At 37.3% G+C, this 17,520-nt stretch overlaps 4 protein-coding genes across 5 annotated transcripts; 1 reads left to right on the forward strand and 3 right to left on the reverse strand.

Annotated features, from left to right (window-relative positions):
• The first annotated feature begins 1,625 nt into the window (after positions 1-1,625).
• Positions 1,626-4,627, forward strand: LOC113304438 (protein RETICULATA, chloroplastic-like). The gene is made up of 7 exons (XM_026553556.1): positions 1,626-2,399; positions 2,498-2,596; positions 2,799-3,019; positions 3,210-3,279; positions 3,470-3,549; positions 3,635-3,699; positions 4,043-4,627. The coding sequence occupies exons 1-7, from the start codon at positions 1,788-1,790 to the stop codon at positions 4,234-4,236; spliced, it is 1,341 nt and encodes a 446-aa protein (XP_026409341.1). The 5' UTR covers positions 1,626-1,787; the 3' UTR covers positions 4,237-4,627.
• On the reverse strand, positions 4,547-7,628 carry LOC113304439 (CASP-like protein 4A4). The gene is made up of 3 exons (XM_026553557.1): positions 7,253-7,628; positions 7,033-7,168; positions 4,547-6,957 (listed from the first exon to the last, which is right to left on the reverse strand). The coding sequence occupies exons 1-3, from the start codon at positions 7,510-7,512 to the stop codon at positions 6,772-6,774; spliced, it is 582 nt and encodes a 193-aa protein (XP_026409342.1). The 5' UTR covers positions 7,513-7,628; the 3' UTR covers positions 4,547-6,771.
• Positions 7,629-8,065: 437 nt separating this feature from the next.
• LOC113304440 (bifunctional UDP-glucose 4-epimerase and UDP-xylose 4-epimerase 1-like) lies at positions 8,066-11,297 on the reverse strand. The gene is made up of 8 exons (XM_026553559.1): positions 10,726-11,297; positions 10,502-10,637; positions 10,310-10,411; positions 9,401-9,628; positions 9,218-9,299; positions 9,044-9,126; positions 8,836-8,927; positions 8,066-8,568 (listed from the first exon to the last, which is right to left on the reverse strand). Exons 1-8 carry the CDS (start codon positions 10,977-10,979, stop codon positions 8,484-8,486), a joined length of 1,062 nt encoding a protein of 353 aa, XP_026409344.1. The 5' UTR covers positions 10,980-11,297; the 3' UTR covers positions 8,066-8,483.
• A 1,264-nt stretch (positions 11,298-12,561) lies between these two features.
• Positions 12,562-17,273, reverse strand: LOC113301390. 2 transcript variants are annotated; one of them, XM_026550175.1, is made up of 10 exons: positions 17,132-17,273; positions 16,540-16,713; positions 15,831-15,900; positions 15,637-15,694; positions 15,433-15,527; positions 15,233-15,336; positions 14,933-15,061; positions 13,501-14,734; positions 13,124-13,266; positions 12,562-12,784 (listed from the first exon to the last, which is right to left on the reverse strand). In XM_026550175.1, the coding sequence occupies exons 2-8, from the start codon at positions 16,668-16,670 to the stop codon at positions 13,537-13,539; spliced, it is 1,785 nt and encodes a 594-aa protein (XP_026405960.1). In that variant the 5' UTR covers positions 16,671-16,713; positions 17,132-17,273; the 3' UTR covers positions 12,562-12,784; positions 13,124-13,266; positions 13,501-13,536. The 2 variants fall into 2 exon arrangements, with proteins under 2 accessions (XP_026405960.1, XP_026405959.1); XM_026550174.1 differs by having other exon boundaries at positions 15,831-15,903.
• Between the last annotated feature and the right edge of the window lie 247 nt (positions 17,274-17,520).

Here is a 17,520-nt window from a genome sequence, read left to right on the forward strand (position 1 = left end):
AACGAAGCACTACTCATTTATTTTTATTTTTTCTCGATTTTGCTTTGGTAGAACTGCAGTTCTAAATGGAAGACTTCACTTATTTAAGAAAAATCCAATACCATCAAAAACAACCTCTTCTTATTTTTTTATTCTCTCCTCTCTCTCATCCCTTCTTCTTCTCCAACAAAACCATCAGAAACAACCCCTCTCTGCTCAGATCTAGTCCAAAAATGGACTAGATCTGAACAGATTTCTTCATTATTCCTTGCTTTCTAGGTTGGTTAGTACTTCAGGTTAGTTTTTGTTATGTTTTTTACTTATCTACACCGTTTTGGTGGTTTTATCTATTCTTTTGAGGTTTATCTTCGCTTGAATGGCGATTCTTGGTTATTGGGTTAGATTTTAAGATCAATAGTGATGCTCTCAATGCTTTCCAACGACGAAATCTTCATCTTGGTTGTCTCCGGTGACGGAATCTTCATCATCAACTTATTCGGTGAAGGAATCTCCATAGATGGTATTTTTGACGACGGAAGCTTCATCACTAGTTACAAGATATTTGAGCAAATCACTCCTACTTTTGGAGCATTTCTTTCTATAGAAGAAAAACAAATTAAATGGTTGGAATTGAATTCCGAGAAAAACCATCCCTCTTCCGATTTCATCAGATCTTATCCATACTTGTATTTGTCTTACTCCGATAATCCTTCTCTTTCTCTTGTCGGATTTCTCGGTATTGTACTCTTACAGTATGTTCTTGCTACTTTATATTCTCTTATTTTCGATCTTAAATTCATTGTAACCTTGAAATCCCATTAATGAAAAGGTTCCTTGTTTATCAAAAAAAATAAAAATAAAAGAAAAATCCAATACTGACCAAATCTTTTTAAAAATACCTCCACACTTGAGAAGTGTGCTTACAATTATAATTATAAACAAGCAAGTATTTGATTCGGCCAATTTCTTCCTTGACTATGTCTTTAAATGTAGGCAAGTGCAACCACTCATTTCTAATAGTTAGCTAAGCCATAACACTTAGATACTACAGTTATGCAACATGCACTAGCCCTTGCTTAACTCGTGAAAACTAAGTATATGACAACACACCATCGGCCTCAAACTTTGGCCGAGACTCATATAACCACGACACATAGTGATTGTACCTTTCTAGGTTCATAACTTAGCCATATTTAGAGTTTTTGACTAACACCTTATTTGTTCGGGTCTAACTCGCGATCTGAATCTGACTTGCATGTCGTTTATTACTCTTACATTTTTTTGATGTTTGACTCGAGATCTGACCCGACTCATACATTTGACTCGAAGCTATTTGAGTCAGGTATCATTTTGTACCTAACTCGCTAGGCACATATCTGATTAAATTAAAGAAAAAAAGATTTATACCTACACCAGTTAATAAGTTTTGAATCATACGTAATGCGTTAGATTCAGATATAGATGACTCAGATCCAAACTAGTCAGTCAAATCTAGAGGAAAAAGAAAAAAAAAAAAAACCTGTGAGCCATGGCTCACCCTACCCTAGTGCTCATACTTGGATTCCAAATGAACCTTTCTCGGAAATCCATAGGCCATAGCGCTTTCAGCCTTGGCAATCTTTGCATTTAAGGACTAACAGAGAGCAAACCTGAAGTACTGTATCCACTCTCTTTCTCTTCTCTCTCTAATTTTCTGGAGAGAGAAAAGAAAAACCCCCAAAATTTAATTTCTTTTGATTTGATCAGATCAGGGTTCCATCCTTTAATCACCCCCTAAAACACTTCATTTGTCGACTAAATTACAGAAAATGGCTGTTTGTTCACAGAGGATTGGATTATCAAGTTTTGGTTCAGTAAATCAAACAAGAACAAGTCATACGATTGTTAAAGTTAGGGCATTTCAGAGTTTCAGAAATGGGGTTCTGGGGAATTCAGTTAATGAGGTTACTCTTAGTACTAGTTGTTTATACGATACAAGTAATGGTAGGCATATTGAGAGAAAAGAGAAAAATGGGTTTAGGGTTTGGAATTCGTTGCAGCCGTCAGAATCTAGTGAGTCATCATCGTTGGCTTCACCTGTGGTTGCGATTACGAAAGAGGAAGGAAAAGATGGTGTGGTGGTGAAGGATGTTGATGATTCTGAGGGTGTGAAGGTGAACCCAGCTGCTGATAATGGAAATGGTGGCGCTGGTAATGGGAAGGCTGGAGGTGGTGGTGGTGGAGGAAATGGGGGTGGTGGTGGTGGAGGTGAGAATGAAGAGAATGGTAGAGATGAGGAGGAGTTTGGACCAATTATGAAGTTTGAGGAGGTGATGAAGGAAGCAGAAAAAAGGGGTGCAAGTCTTCCTGCAGATATGTTAGAGACTGCTAAAACTGTTGGTATTCGTGAAGTTCTGCTTCTTCGTTACTTGGAACTGCAGGTAATGAGATTCAATTGCGATTATTAAAAGTCTCTATTTTCACATTTGGGGTTTTTTCTTTATTTTTGATATGTATTTGTATGATGTTTTGATTGTAGGGTTCATCTTGGCCCTTAGGTTTTTTAATGAGGTCGTGTTCTATGCTTCGAAATCGAATGCTTGCTGATCCTGCTTTCCTTTTTAAAGTTGGAACCGAGGTTTGTTTACAATGTGTATCTTCTTTTAAATTTCTGTGGAGCTCTTTGTTTGAGCTAGAGAGATATGTTTATGCTTAGCCCCGCAGAGGTTAATAATGTGGAAGTCTGCATCGTGACCATTGAACAGTTATGCCTGCAAATTGATCATGCTTTTCTATATATCCTGGTATACACATTCACACCATCTTTTTTGTTTCGGTAGATAGTTATTGATTCTTGTTGTGCAACCTTTGCTGAAGTTCAAAAAAGAGGCAAAGACTTCTGGGCGGAATTCGAGTTGTATGTTGCAGATCTATTGGTTGGCATAGTTGTGAACATCGCTCTTGTCGGTATGCTAGCACCCTATGTCCGCTTTGGGCAAGGGTCCGCTTCACAAGGATTACTTGGACGCATGCAACATGCTTATGCAGCTTTACCTAGCAGGTGAGCGAAATGATACTTTTCCATTGGGTCAAATTTTGTTGTGTTTCCTCGGGTAAATAGTGTCAGTTTGAATTGGATTCAAATGACAATTTCGCCTGCAAGCTTAACGGTTAGATTTTCAGAATGTTATCTGTGCTGTATTATCGAGTATTGGAGGAATCTACTCATTTCCATGGTACCTTGTTTGCAGTGTGTTCGAGGTTGAAAGGCCAGGATGTCGGTTTTCAGCTCAGCAAAGAATTGCAACATACTTCTATAAGGTGAGTTTTTTCCTTCAAATGTTAATGCACACACAGAGACACGCCCGCACACACCCTTTTCTCTTCCTTTTCTTTTTCCAAATTGTTTTCAGTGCATGGAAGTTGTTATTGCACGCATCTGTTGTCCCGTCGAAGGTAGAAACGCTGTCTTGTTTCTTTCACTGAAATTAACATTCATGTCCTGTACTAGGGCCTTATGTACGGAGCTGTTGGTTTCGGGTGTGGTCTGGTTGGGCAAGGCATTGCAAACTTTATCATGACTACTAAACGGTACTATTCGCTTGTGTCTTGCCATGTACATTATCATTTAGCTGATGGTTTTCTCTTTGCTAATTTTGTTTATCTTTGTGATCAGGAGCATTAATAAAGCAGAAGATGACATTCCTGTGCCACCTCTAATAAAAAGTGCAGCTCTTTGGGGTATGTTGCCACTCTGTTTTTCAGTGTCTTGTTTAAATGTTACCCTTACTGGATGGTGTTGTTCGTCTGCTGGACTTCAATTGAAAACTGAAGTAATTTTGACGTGTGGCTTTTCAAAGTCTCCAAGGCCATTGAAAACAAGATATCGACCCCAAAATGAAGAATAAAAAGTTGAAAATGAGATAGCCAAATGTGTTAAATCTAATTCGTATATTCTAAAGCCTTGTGATACAATGGAATCGTTTGCAAATGATTTGAGTTGGTTGCTCCAACTTATTCAGAATTTTGAGTCCTAATCTTTTTTATTCTCTTCTGCTGATTAGTTTGTGCATTTATCTTGCAGGTGTATTTCTGGCAGTTTCGTCCAATACCCGATACCAGGTGGTGAACTTACTGGAACGACTGGTTGAAACATCCCCTGTTGGAAAGCGGGTCCCTGCAGCGTCTTTGGGATTCACTGTTGGTATTCGATTTGCGAACAATGTTTATGCAGGCATGCAGTTTGTGGATTGGGCTAGATGGAGTGGATGTCAATGAGAAAGCTAGAATCATGCCGCACCAGTGCTAAACTTCTATCGAGTTTTTTGCGCTGGAAATTCAGCAGCAGAGTATTTTCTTGCTCCTATTTAAGTTAACCTTCGGAAACACAATGGATGTTTAGTTGTGGTGCAGCATGAAATACTTCAGTAAAACACACAGGAAAACGTTAGATAGCTCAAGCCTTGTGGTTGAATCCTTGTAGTGCTATTTTGTTAAACTGGCAATCTACCTCTTCATTCAGTAGTTAATATACTTATATCTCTGGTTGGGATCTAGTAAAACCCATTGAAATAAAAGTAGTTCAATGTTTCTTTTAATTTGATATGTTAAAGCATGTAGGAGATCGACTATGACCATTACAGTACAATTCAAGTCGTAGTATTTTCCATTTTGTTGTATGAGTTATATATTCATTTTCTGTATTTCCACCAACAAAAGACAAGGTCAACGGGCCTAAGATCATTTCCAGACAATGAATATTCAGAAGACGAACACTCAAGGCTTGACAGCAAGGGACAGTCCGAACCTGGAAGCCTTATCCAAGGCCTTAGTGTCAAACTCACCAGAGTGTCAAGAAGGAATTGAGTTTGAGCTGCAGCAAGCTTCCCATGGTTGTTGAGCCTGTACTTAGGGGATCGACTGGATACGAACCTCCTGCTGTGATTATGTTCTCATTATAGTGGAGAACTTCCTGCCACACCAGAAGTCCTCTTCAAGACTTGAACGCATCAAGATGGTGCACATAAGAGTATCCCCTTATCAGACCGAAAAATAAAAACCAAAGAAAGGGTCACGCAAAGTGCTATAGAGCAAAACATTCCCATAATCCAAAAACCCAAACATGCTTGAAGTTGGAAGAGTTGCAAAAAATTTGAAGCTTTGTAGTTTGGATTAGTCGGATTAATTCCAGCATTGGTAAATAAAATAGTGGTGCAACCGGTAAATATGAACCAAAAGAAAAGGGAAAATGCTGCAGCATAGAGAAGGATAATGAAAAACCATATAGAGCTGAATCAATGAGTGTATTGCATAATTCAAAAGAAATGCTGCAAAAAGAAACCTTATGCAACTGACAACATGCATGGAAAACACTAAAACCATGTCTATTTCATGCGGCTGACCCACCTTGTAAACTGGTTTACTAGATATGAGCTATAGACAGATTCTAATTATGGCTATCAGAGAAAGTAAAGTAAAGTAAAGTAAACTAATAGGTGCTATGTTGTAAAAGGCGTGCGCCTTTGGCAGCGCTTAAGCCCAAGGCCAGGCCAGGCGATGGGCTTGGCGCCTAGCTCCTTTTACAACATAGAATAGGTGCATTGTATAACCTCCTTCAATAAGACTGAACTTGTCGGAAATAAATTGTCTGTATTGGGGAAATTGCTTGCACTGTTTTCTTCTTATAGATAATACACTTGATTGGTTGAGGGTCACACGGAATGTCATTCTGTAAATAAATACATACAAAATGGTGATTACAGGACCTATATGCATTTTATTTCTTAGGAGCAAAAACGTTTCAGTTGTAATTTTTGGTTTTCATTTTGATAGTTTTTTGTTTTTTAACTGTTGCTTTGGAAGGAAAGAAAAATAAAAATGGCGTTGCATGTGTAATTGATTATTGAATGTGCCAAACTTACGGACCAATGGCAATCTGACTTTATGCACCGATAGACTGTGTCCAAATCCTTTTTTCAAACATTGGCTTGCAGCTTCCTTCATGGCTATGGCTTTCCCTGATGGAAGTGGTTGGAGGTGACAGAAGGAAGAAGTCATAGCATTGCTAAAGAAAGCAGAATGTAAGAGCGTGAGGGGATTAAGGTGAGTTGTGTGACTTGATAGTCTTAAGGTGTGACATGCGCTTAAAAATAGTCCCACACTGATAGTGACAACTATGTTTATATGGTATTAGGTTCCAATTCGCTGTGAATTGGATGCTCAAAACTAATAGCCGTATCAGCCAAACAAAAAGTATATGAAAATTTGGCTTTAGCAGTCTTGCCATTGCAGCCCTACATTGGCTATCAGCTACCACAAAATTCTTCAAACTCAATACTATGAGCCTTTTCCATTCACAGTTGATTGGTTTTGCTTTTTTTTTTTTTCCACAGACCAGCTGGTTAAAACAAGACTACCAGCTGAGCTTACACTTGATAATTACCTATACCTATTTTGCTGATCACAGACCAGATTCACTTATGCGTTTTGCCAAAACAAAATCACATCAACAACCTGCATGCAAAAAAAAACAAAAAATGGGGCAGATCTTGTACGCTTAACTCGATGCTAGTGAGACTGGTATGGAGGAATATAAACCAAAGGCAAAAATGTGGGACTAAACTATTATAAAATACCACCAAATATCTGTCTGTTTTAACTTTTAACTTCCCTTCCGAGCAATGTGATAAGTGAAATTTCGGAATCCTAAAATGATTCTCAAAATAGGAATGTCTCTTTCACACACAGAAAGTGTAGGAATAGTATTGGATTTCAAGTTATCCTCAATCCAACCTTTAGAAATGGAGGAATAAATCACCAAATAAGTCTTTTACAAAGTTTGTAACCTGACTGAAGGGTAGAAATGGCGATTATAACGAACGTGATGCACGACATACTCGCAGAGACAACCGCAGACTTCCAAACTGATGTTGTAGGTATAATTCGATGTATAGTGAGTACCAATATAGAAGATGATGAAATGAGAAGGTATGCCACCAGCTGCAAGGAACCAAGAAAATATCAAAACCAGGCAACAATAATTATAGGCCTGCAGAGAGTTTGAATTACCCTCACCTGATCAAGAATGAAGCTGGAGTAATCTGACATCTTGTCGGAGATAAAACGTGCTCTATATGCAATGTCACATACTCCTTTGAAGAGTTGATAAGCTGAGTAAATTGAAGCCAATATTGATACAATAAAACAGTACCTGCAACAACCAACCATGTCAAAATATCATACTCCATATTGGTATTGCAAGCTCAAAAAGTAAGAAGAAGATAGAATTACTTACGTTAGTTCAGCGGTATTAAGGAAAGTAGAAGGCTCATAATTTCTGTACTGAGGCGAGGGAAAAACAAGACATATTGCAGAGATGAAAGAAAAGAGAAAGCCACCAAACCGGAGAAACAGATTTGCGTAACGAAAAGCGGGTTGAGAACTCAAACTCAAAGTGGTAGAACCAGCAACGGAGAACGTAAATGGTGAAGGTGTGGGTAAGGGTTCTTGAGACGGATAGAAGATAATACGCTGTGATTCCCCTGCCATTTTCATTACCCATCATCAAAATGGAACAAATTTGGTTGAATTGTATAGTATTCTTCAACTACTCCCTCAGTTCATTGGAAATTTCCTCAGATGTATGGCCTTTCAGTCAAGGTAATAGACAAAAAAAAAAAAAAAAAAAAAAAAAAAAAAAAAAACTAAACTTGTAGTACATGGTGACTGAAGAAAACTATGAACATATATCGATGACTTTTTCTTCTATCTGTACCACTTGTTGCAGTGACCGACGGATTGTCTTACTTTTAGCAGTTGGCTTTTCATGATATTATATAAACAAACTCTGTTAGGTGAAATGGTTGAATCACACTGCAACTTTTCCTAGAGTCCAAAATTTCTATTCTAGTCAATGCATTATCTCAAACTTATCTCAATGATGTGTAGCTAGCGTATGGTTTTCATTTTGCAAGGTCCTGCCAATTAGATGAGCTTATGCCTCTCTGGTAGGGTGTTGCAGTTGCTAGCTGCGAAATTCGTCTGTATCCTAATTTACCTGACAAATTCTTTTAACTCAAGTCATGGGCTTTTGTTGCACAACTTAAAATCTTGAGATTTACTCTGAATTTCATTAACAATAAATACATACAAATTGGATGTTACAAGTCTAGAGTAACATTGGAGGTAGGCTAGGAGCACTGACATTTTACACTCCTGAGAATTCATTTCATAACATTGAAATTCTGGATACAAAGTGGAATATACACATTGGTAAAAGAACCTCATGCTTTCAGCAAAAGCTTCAACAGGATGGATTACAACAATCCACTGTAAAAGAAGGAAAACTGAAGTAAAATCTTCCTGTTTTTTTATTTCTAAAAGGGTCAGTAAAGTTGGTCCGATACCCTTACCCATACATCATACCGATAAGAACGGAGAAAACGTTATTAGTTCCAAGTAGATATTTGACATTTATGTAGGACTTGATGAAGGCACATTTGAAATCTCTTTATTTGATGTATCCTTCAAGGTTTGCGTTGGTAACCCCATGGGTTATTGCTTGCCCAGTTCCACTGGTCTCTGCACATGTCCTCTATTCCATATTTTGCCCTGAAAACGGTGTTTCAATGTTAGCGAAGTTTCCATGTGGTCATTTTAGCCAGAGTCCTAATTTCCTCCCTCTTATAGGTGCTCACCTAAGCTTAAGATATCGTCAAAATGGTCTTAGCTAAAGAAACTAAGCTCAGAGTTACATATTACTCTAGACTAGTAAAAGAAGAAGCTTGCATATGAATTCCTAAGATCAGAGCAAAACCACACAAGGCAGACAATTTTTTGGAAAGATACTTATAGGAGGCTTAAAATGAATAAACTTACTTCCAGCCAAGTTCTTTTTCAGCCTTTTCTGTAGAGGCATAAACCGCTGTTGCATCTCCTGGTCTTCGTGGACACAGCTTAATCGGGATTTTCTACAAAAAGATAATTTGAATTTAACAGATTGAAAAAGAATTCTACACTCTAGGTACGTCAAACAAGTACTAAACAACTAAAGAACCTAGATAGAGAATGTTGGGAAGACAGATACCTTGCCAGATGCCTTCTCGAATGCAGAGACCATTTCAAGCACAGATGTTCCACATCCAGTTCCTAGGTTGTAGGCGGTACAACCTAAACCAATATACACATCAGTATCATAACCGATATTTTTTCAAAAGATGATTTTACATTGTCTATTTCAAAAGAGACAGAAACGAAATACCTATATCCTCGGAGATGAAAAGCTTTTTCAAAGCAGCTATATGACCGTCAGCTAAGTCCATCACATGAATATAATCTCGTACCTACACATTTCAGGATTCAGTCTTTAGGAATTGAATTTTTACAGAACTATTAAAAAAGAAATTAAGAATATACGAGAAATAAATCATCAGTTCTTTCCTACCGCACTACCATCCTTAGTGGGATAGTCATGCCCATATACATTCAGCTCAGGCAATCTACCAACCGCTACTTGTTGGATGTATGGCATAAGATTGTTTGGAATACCCTTGGGGTCTTCACCAAGTTTACCACTCTGATGAGCTCCAACAGGATTGAAGTATCTAAGTAAAATAATTCTCCATTCTGGTTCTGCCTTTTGAATGTCACGAGCAATTTCTTCAAGGAAAAGCTGAGAAAAGAATTTGAAGAATAAATGAACAACTATGAGATACTTGAACAAAATAACAAAGGATGACAACATTGATATGGTATGTGAAATTCTCATTGAATTTACATTCATCGAACATAAAACCCAACATTAGGTTAATATGGCTCTTGGTCTGGGAACATTTCCGACATCAAAAACCAAACCCAAGAACCATGTTTCGCATAGATCCCTTATGCAAATAGGTACCCAAAAATCTTGGTTACCGAGGAACAAACATTGTGGCAGGTGTCATATCCATCTCCAAGTCTAAAAAAATTTTACTCCAAAACATGTCAAGATTAATATTCAGAAATGACATTCTAGAAATGTGCATTTAGGTAGAATCCTGAAACAAAGAAACCAAACTATGTCGTTGCATGTGTTTCTAGTTAAATGTCCCCATCTTTCACAGTTGTACACCGACTAAGCATTCAACAGTAAAAATACAGCTAACACATCCTAAATTTGGATTAAATCCTTTCTTTTTATCGGTAAAGAATTAGTGCTGGCGGTCACTGATATCATCACCCAATGACTTTACCACTATACTACAGCGGCACCGGCATTTGGATTAAATCCTACTTCCTACTAAAATCAACCATATCCATCCATTTGACTAAACCATACAAAGAACATTAGGTAATTAGCTAGTTGAGACGGTACCTTGGTCCGACCGTATGGATTCATGGCAACTAAGTTGAAGTCCTCAACACATGGAATCTTCTCCGGTTGCCCATAAACAGTTGCAGAGGATGAGAAAACCATCTAAATTTAGACAAAACAAACACCTTATTAGTTGGTAATCACTCCGCTAAAGACATGATTTGTGAAACAAAAAACCTACAGAAATCTTACATTTTTGCATCCATATTTAGCCATAACCTCATAAAGATTAATAGTTCCAACCAAATTGTTATCAAAATATCGTCTCGGATTCGCAACACTCTCTCCAACAGCTTTAAGTCCAGCAAAATGAATCACAGCATCAAACCTGTCACAATTTTTTCACACACCCATTTCATCAAACTACTCATAACCATTCAAAAAAAAAAAAAAAAATCCCAAAAACAAAAAATTACCTGATGGTAGAAAACAATTTCTCAAGATCATCTTTAATCCTAAGATCACCAAGATGAAACTTCAATTTCTTAGATAATTCCTCCCCAACTAAACACCTAACTCTCTCAACAGCTTCTTCCACAGAATTATCAAGATTATCAATGATGTGAACATTAAACCCTTCATTTAAAAGCTGAATAACAGTATGTGTACCAATAAATCCAGCTCCACCAGTCACTAATACAGTCTGATCAAAATTACAAGCAGAACCCATTTCTAAAAACCAAATTTTAACAAAACCCAAGAAGAAAGCTTTTCAAAAGCAGTTGAAAACAGGAGAGAATTTTAAGAACTGAGAAGATAAGAAAATGAGAGAATGAATGAGAATAGAAGAAAATATATAGGAGAGTGGTTTGAGCAAATCAAGGAACAAAATGGATAAACATCATCATAAATTGTGTTTCTGTTGTTGTTAAAAAACAACAAAAGCAGTACCAAAGTATGAGTTGGCAATAGAATTTCATTTAAGATTACTCCAAGAATAAAAGTTTTAGTATTTTTTTGTTATCTTCATAAAAGTAAAAATTCTTCTGTTTAGGCCAAAAAAAAGAATTGATTTTTTTTTCTCTATAACTGTGAGTCAATTTTAGGACTACAGTGGTGGGACAAAGCTAACTTAAGGATACTCAACTCTTAACCGTATATTGAAGGCTCCAGAAAGGATATGCCGTGCCAAGGACATACACCTAAACAAGATCATCTGTCATTGCAAACTCTGATCAATGTGCACTTGCATCTTTAATGGTTGTTGGATTGTCAACTAACATTATCTTTATCAAAATGTTGTCGACAAGGGTTCTGGAATGATTGTAGTTTTAGTGGACACTCTTTTGAAAGCGTGTTAATTTGATATAAATATTATTGGTTAAGTAATTAACAACACGTAAACACTCGTTAGAAAGTGTGCACAAAATTCGGTTCTCTGCATTTTAAAGTGGTTTTTGCAGAAGAGCCAATGTATACAGTTGGTTGGTAGAAAATATGGCTCCCCTTAGAGCATGCGACTAATCCGAGTGGCAGGTTGATCTAGGCATCAATGGACTAACTAGACTGGCTGCTGCAATAGGACATGTTGGGGAATCCAAGTTCCTATATCAGATGACTTGTGGTAAAGTTTAATCTTCGAAACCCATGATTGAATCAAGAAACTGAGCTGTTTAAATGAATTTTTTACCAAAAAATCTCGCCAGACCGAGATAAAAACCACACAAAAAAACTACCCCTCATTGCCCATTTCTTGCACGTTTTTCGAGGAGTGGGGCCCAAAATAAAATAAAATGTGAGAGTCAGTTTTTACCTGGCCTATTTTCTCGGATTCTTTTACCGGCTGATTTAGCCTACTACTGACAAATTGCGGAAACATTCTGCTTTCGTGTTTAACACATGATATATTATACAATATTATGGTGTCACAATATTCAAATGATTTTCAAAGTCACTCGTGAATCATGATAAGGTTGATGAGCTATTTCTGTTAAAGATGACATTTTGGAACCGTCATACTAGTGTATAGTTGTTGAGTGAGACCATCAAATTTTCAACTGGGGTAATAAAGTCAGCGAGGTGAGCTCATTGCTAACTAAGCACAAGTCCACCTGATTCAGCGCGCATATTAGCCGGCAGTTCTCTGAAAGCATGAAGCCACCTAACTCCTTGATGATTTGAATAGTCCATTCGATTACAGAAAAAGAAAGAAACTGTAATAAGAAATCGTGCAAAGGTAAAAAGATTGAGAAGAAGGATAACTCATAAAGAATAATCTGGCATCCTTTCTTTGCTTTTATTGTATTCGTATAAATGCAAAGATGAATAAATATAAGGTTAGCAAAATAATTTATAATGTCTGTACAAATTTACATAGATAGATTATTAATAAAGATAATTCTATAAGAAATATAGACTACTTTTGGGTGTCCCGACCTAAAAAAAGTAGAACAGTAAACGTTTCTGCCCAAAAACTTTTGACCACCATTCCTTCGGAAAAGGGCTCGTTTGAGTCGTATACCCTGCTATCATAATCTGTGAATAAGAAAGGAGATCAATAAAGCTGACAGCATTGATGTGAGACTTTGCTTTCTGAATAACAGAATCGACACAAGTTACATCCATGTAAAGTGTTGCAAATCCTAAATCAGAAAATTACTAATGCCATCTATTTTTGGAAGTTTGGTAAGACTATGAGCAGCCTTTAATGAAGTCGATGTCCCAGATCCATTTATGTTTGGGTTCATTTTTTATGGGAGACTTGAAATAACAACATTGAGGGGACCAAGATGGCACAGATCTAGCTCAAGTTAAGTAAAATGAAAGCCGCTAAACTTATGTCACACTTGTGTTAAAAAGGAAGGATAGACATACCTTCACTAGCTAATGGATGCTCTGCCGCTAGACAGCAAGTCCAGCATGAAGCTTTACCACATGAAAATTCCAGCAAGGGCAACAAAAATCCCGCTTTACAATAAATACCACGTGAAGGTGGATCCTCCTCGTAACAATGATTACTGAAATAAGAAAATGGACTGTTAGATTTTACAGCATTATAAAGGTAGAACAAAACAAAAACCAATGGCTAAGATAGACAAGCTCTTCTAGCAAGTGCATGAGATAAGTGGCCTATTCAAAACACAATGGCAAACATGCACACTACAGGTTTAAGATATTGCCAGCAGTAGTATTTACTTGACGACAGTTATATCGCAAAGATATCATGGATAACACAGACATAATTTACTTACCAAAATAGAAAGTTGTAGTTGTAATTCGCTCTAGAATCAAGAAGCACTAACTTCTGACTGAGCCCGATTTGATAGGTCTCTTGAAGACGTGTCTGAGTGCCTAACAGCTCTGGAGTCGTCACATTCCATATCAAACACATGTTCCAAGCGCACAGATTTTACAGTGGCAGCCACTTCATGTTCCAAAGCATTTGGAGTTGAGAGAGAAAGCCACTTGACATTTAGAAGATCTCTACTGTTGAGATCTTCTCGACCACTATGTGCATGTGGGCTTGACTCCATAAAACCATTTATGTCACTGAAACCATGAGTTCTCACTTCTGGTGTGCAAGCGCCATCAGAATAACATGCATATGGAGCCCAGCCAGTGCAGCCACATATCTGACGTCCACGTTTCCTTATGATGGAAGGGGTATTTTTGAAACTTTTTGCTGCACTCTTTAACACAGCTTCGGGACTACTGGCATCTACAGAAAAATTCCGTAAGCGGCTAGGTGGTGTAGAACAAACTGGGCTTCTTGAATTTAAGAATCTACTATTTTCAGAGAGAATATCGCAACTCGTCAACTGGGGTGGTTCATAATACAATCCTCCATAACCAGTACCATCGCGACTTGGCGACGCGTTGAAGACTTTGCTTTGCCTACCATCATGATCTCTGTAATCCCCATGCTCAGAACAATATTTTGCCCTTTTAGGAGTTTCGGGAAACCTCATTGCAGTAGTAGCTGATTCAGCCTCAGTAAGAACAGCTTGATTTTTTCTAGTATCACAGGGATTTGGATCCAAGGAAAGAAAAGGAGAACGCGTTGAAGTAACATGCTCCGGAGGTTGCCCAGGTGGTGAAAGACTGAAAATGGAGAGCTTCAAATCTTTGGGAGGAATGCCTTCAGTAGCACTTCTAGCAGCACCTTGGATTGGTTTTGTTGCAAATGCGACCTGTTTCTGCAAGGCTCTAGATTCAATGGTCTGAAAAGGTTGCATTTGTTCTCCATTTCGTCCACCAATAGAATTTCCAAGAGTTAGATTTACCAAATGATTTCCAGGTCTACTAACTGGTAATATTTTTGTATCAAAAGCATATGTCCGCCCAGGACCCTGCATGGTCGTATCAACCCTCACATTTTCATGATTGAGTACACCAGGATTTATCTTAAGTAGATCTGAAGGTAAATATGAATCCAATTTTTTCTTCACTGAGCAGTTCCAATGATTCTTTATTGAGTTGTCAGCCCTGTAAATTTCAATAAGAAAGAAGGAGAAATGAGAAACTGGCAGTTACCTACATGCAAATATCGTCTATCATGTTTGGAAAACCACTATATATAATTTCAAGACATGCATAAATCATGCACAATGTGATGGCTCCTTAAGCTTGTCTCAGTTTGATTTATGTAACTAGAATTTATAGACATCTTTATGTGTATCTTACCTTCCAGGTAGGAACCTTGCTATTTCAGCCCATTTATTACCATAAATTTGGTGGTAATGTATAAGAGTCATCTCTTCCTCATGGGTCCAAGCATCTTTCTTTATAGCAGGGTTTAAATGGTTATGCCACCTGAAAAGACAAAAAAAAAGACAAATTTTCAACTCACCAAAATCTAATAATGGAAAATCAAATGCAAACAGAATTACTACCCAAACCGAAAAAAACACTACAGGATTAAACCGAAAGTTTTAGGGGATATCGTTTTAACAATCAAGAACAAGTTAATATTAGGCTTGTTACCTTTCTCGACATTGCTTGCCTATCCGACCTGGTAAAGACTGTGCTATAATAGACCACTTCTTAGAGCCATACTTTCCAACCAGCTCAAGGATAAGATCATCTTCCTGAAATTTACAACCACACATGGATTCAGAATCACAGAAACATGCCAGTACCTTCTAAGGAATCTAAACGATTATCAGAAAGATCATTGTCGGTACCTGTTTGGTCCATGGTCCTTTAACGAGTTCTGGATTAAGAACCTTCTGCCAGCGATGGAGACACTGAACATCAGTCCTATTTTTGAAACAAGTGGCTGCAGCAGAATAGGACACCATGTAATAAAATAAGTTAAATACAGAACTCTATGAGACTATAACAAAAATCTCAAAGCAACTAAGAAAACAAGATAGATAAGTGTGTACCAATTTTCTTCCAATTTTTCCCGCCGTGCGTTTTGACTGCGGCAGTTAACATACTATCCTGTCCATCACCAAAATAACAAAACTGTGAGGTATTTTAACAATCGTCAACTAATTTTTACTCGCGTGCCAATGTTATATGCTTATGATGTAGCTAGAACATTTTCTTATAGCAAAAACGAGGCTTAGCCACTCACCTCTGACTCCGTCCATCCTCCTTTTTTCGACCTTCTGGTTGGACCTGTTGTCCTTTTTGATATCAGAGAACTGCTGTCATGAGAAAATTTTAACATTATATAATCCTGATATCAGTTTAGAATCAGAAAATAGGAATAAAAAAATAAACAAAAAGTAATCATACTAAGGCTAAGTACTTTTAAAACACCACTCAGCTCAGTGATCAATCAAACACCTCCAACAGAGAGACCTCATTAACTCAATGTGCGAAAGGTAAGTAAAGTAAGCGTAACGGAAAATAACTAGAACACCTGAATGTAACTGCCAAAAGGGTATAAGTAGGGGTAAGTCAAGACCCTCGATACATCACTGTGTTTGCAAGAGAGCACTAACTTCTCTCGTTTTACTACTTCCTCATCCTACTAACTATATTATTCTAATTCATAGTACCTCCATAGAATTCCTGGTCTTTAATCCGTTGACTTAAGTAACTCACTCATCCATCTCATAAGTAAGGGATACCAACTAATTAGACAGGCATTTACACCCACATAGCTAGAGTCAAGTCAATTTGGAGCTCACAATCTACACAGCCAGCTCCTCTAACAAGCTAACCTCTACAGCTTCACATCCAACAATTTCCCATTCCCATATGTACCGAAGCAATAACATCACAGAAAATACCCAATAATAAATAACATATATGAATGAGGAGACATCAAATCATACCCTTTGACGAAGGCCGGCTTAGGAAGTGATGTATCAGAACTACTATCCGAAACAGACGAACTTGAAGGGGCAGCAGCCGTAACTTCTTTAGTCACACTTGAATTCGCCTCCTCTTGCTTAACATCTTCCATATTTATCCACCAAATTAACTCTCCAACTAATTAATAACCGAACCTGAAATTAACAACAGAAATAACAAAACTAACTTCAGAACACCGACACAAAACCCTAATTGAACTTCACCTCCTACATTAACTCAAATCCAATTTTTTTTCTTAAAAAAAACTAACTTTAATCAATTCAAACAATCAAAACCCTAAAACCCACCCCCAGATCAATCCAAACACACACACACCCAGAACTCAAAATCACATCTTTTCCAAATCAAATCCTAAAATCAGTCCAACTTTTGATCTTCACACCCCTACGATGTACAAGTCCGAATCAACAAATCATCAAATCAGAACCAAAATCATCCCCCAAAAAAACTAGGGTTTTTCTTGTAACGGCTATAATAAGAAGCTAAACGTTTATAAAAATTTAAACAATTGAAAAAAAAAAGATTCAGTCTTTACAAAAAAAAAAAACTAACCTTGATTTTCAGAGTTCATAAACAGTTGAATAAGAGATTGAATCTTATAAATCTCCTGGGTTTTTAATCGCGGGAAACTGATGAATAGATGGGAGGAGTGAAGAGAAGAGGAATAGAAGATTTAGATGTGGAAAAATCTGAAGGAGAGAAAACGTGAATAGTTAGAAGGTTTAATTTTTGACCTTTTTAAACCAAAACCTTACGTTAGAAGGAAACAAACAGACGGGGACGGCTCTATTAACGGAAAGATTTTCCTTCTTATCATAACGTATTTAAACGCCGTTGTTGTGTTTTCCGTCTACACGTGATAATATTAATATAATAATGAGGGTTTTGTTGTGTTTCAGAAGTTTCTATTTGCCACCCAAAACCGTTTTTGGTTTTACAGA

The sequence above is a fragment of the Papaver somniferum genome, chromosome 8 (assembly GCF_003573695.1).
Source record: "Papaver somniferum cultivar HN1 chromosome 8, ASM357369v1, whole genome shotgun sequence".
NCBI lineage: Eukaryota > Viridiplantae > Streptophyta > Magnoliopsida > Ranunculales > Papaveraceae > Papaver > Papaver somniferum.

Bases quoted from the DNA above. Each gene is read 5' to 3' on its own strand.
- LOC113304438 (XM_026553556.1), top strand. From the start codon at position 1,788: ATGGCTGTTTGTTCACAGAGGATTGGATTATCAAGTTTTGGTTCAGTA. The intron at 3,280-3,469 runs GTGAGTTTTTTC...GTCCTGTACTAG, and splicing joins TTGCAACATACTTCTATAAG to GGCCTTATGTACGGAGCTGT. The intron at 3,700-4,042 runs GTATGTTGCCAC...TTTATCTTGCAG, and splicing joins AAAAAGTGCAGCTCTTTGGG to GTGTATTTCTGGCAGTTTCG.
- LOC113304440 (XM_026553559.1), bottom strand. From the start codon at position 10,979: ATGGGTTCTGCTTGTAATTTTGATCAGACTGTATTAGTGACTGGTGGA. The intron at 10,412-10,501 runs GTAAGATTTCTG...GTCTAAATTTAG, and splicing joins CTAAATATGGATGCAAAAAT to ATGGTTTTCTCATCCTCTGC. The intron at 9,629-10,309 runs GTACCGTCTCAA...TTCTTTTCTCAG, and splicing joins ATCCATACGGTCGGACCAAG to CTTTTCCTTGAAGAAATTGC.
- LOC113304439 (XM_026553557.1), bottom strand. From the start codon at position 7,512: ATGAAAATGGCAGGGGAATCACAGCGTATTATCTTCTATCCGTCTCAA. The intron at 7,169-7,252 runs GTAAGTAATTCT...TGGTTGTTGCAG, and splicing joins CTTAATACCGCTGAACTAAC to GTACTGTTTTATTGTATCAA. The intron at 6,958-7,032 runs GTGAGGGTAATT...GGTTCCTTGCAG, and splicing joins CCAGCTTCATTCTTGATCAG to CTGGTGGCATACCTTCTCAT.
- LOC113301390 (XM_026550174.1), bottom strand. From the start codon at position 16,670: ATGGAAGATGTTAAGCAAGAGGAGGCGAATTCAAGTGTGACTAAAGAA. The intron at 15,337-15,432 runs GTACCGACAATG...TGTAAATTTCAG, and splicing joins AAGGACCATGGACCAAACAG to GAAGATGATCTTATCCTTGA. The intron at 15,062-15,232 runs GTAACAAGCCTA...TTGTCTTTTCAG, and splicing joins GGCAAGCAATGTCGAGAAAG to GTGGCATAACCATTTAAACC.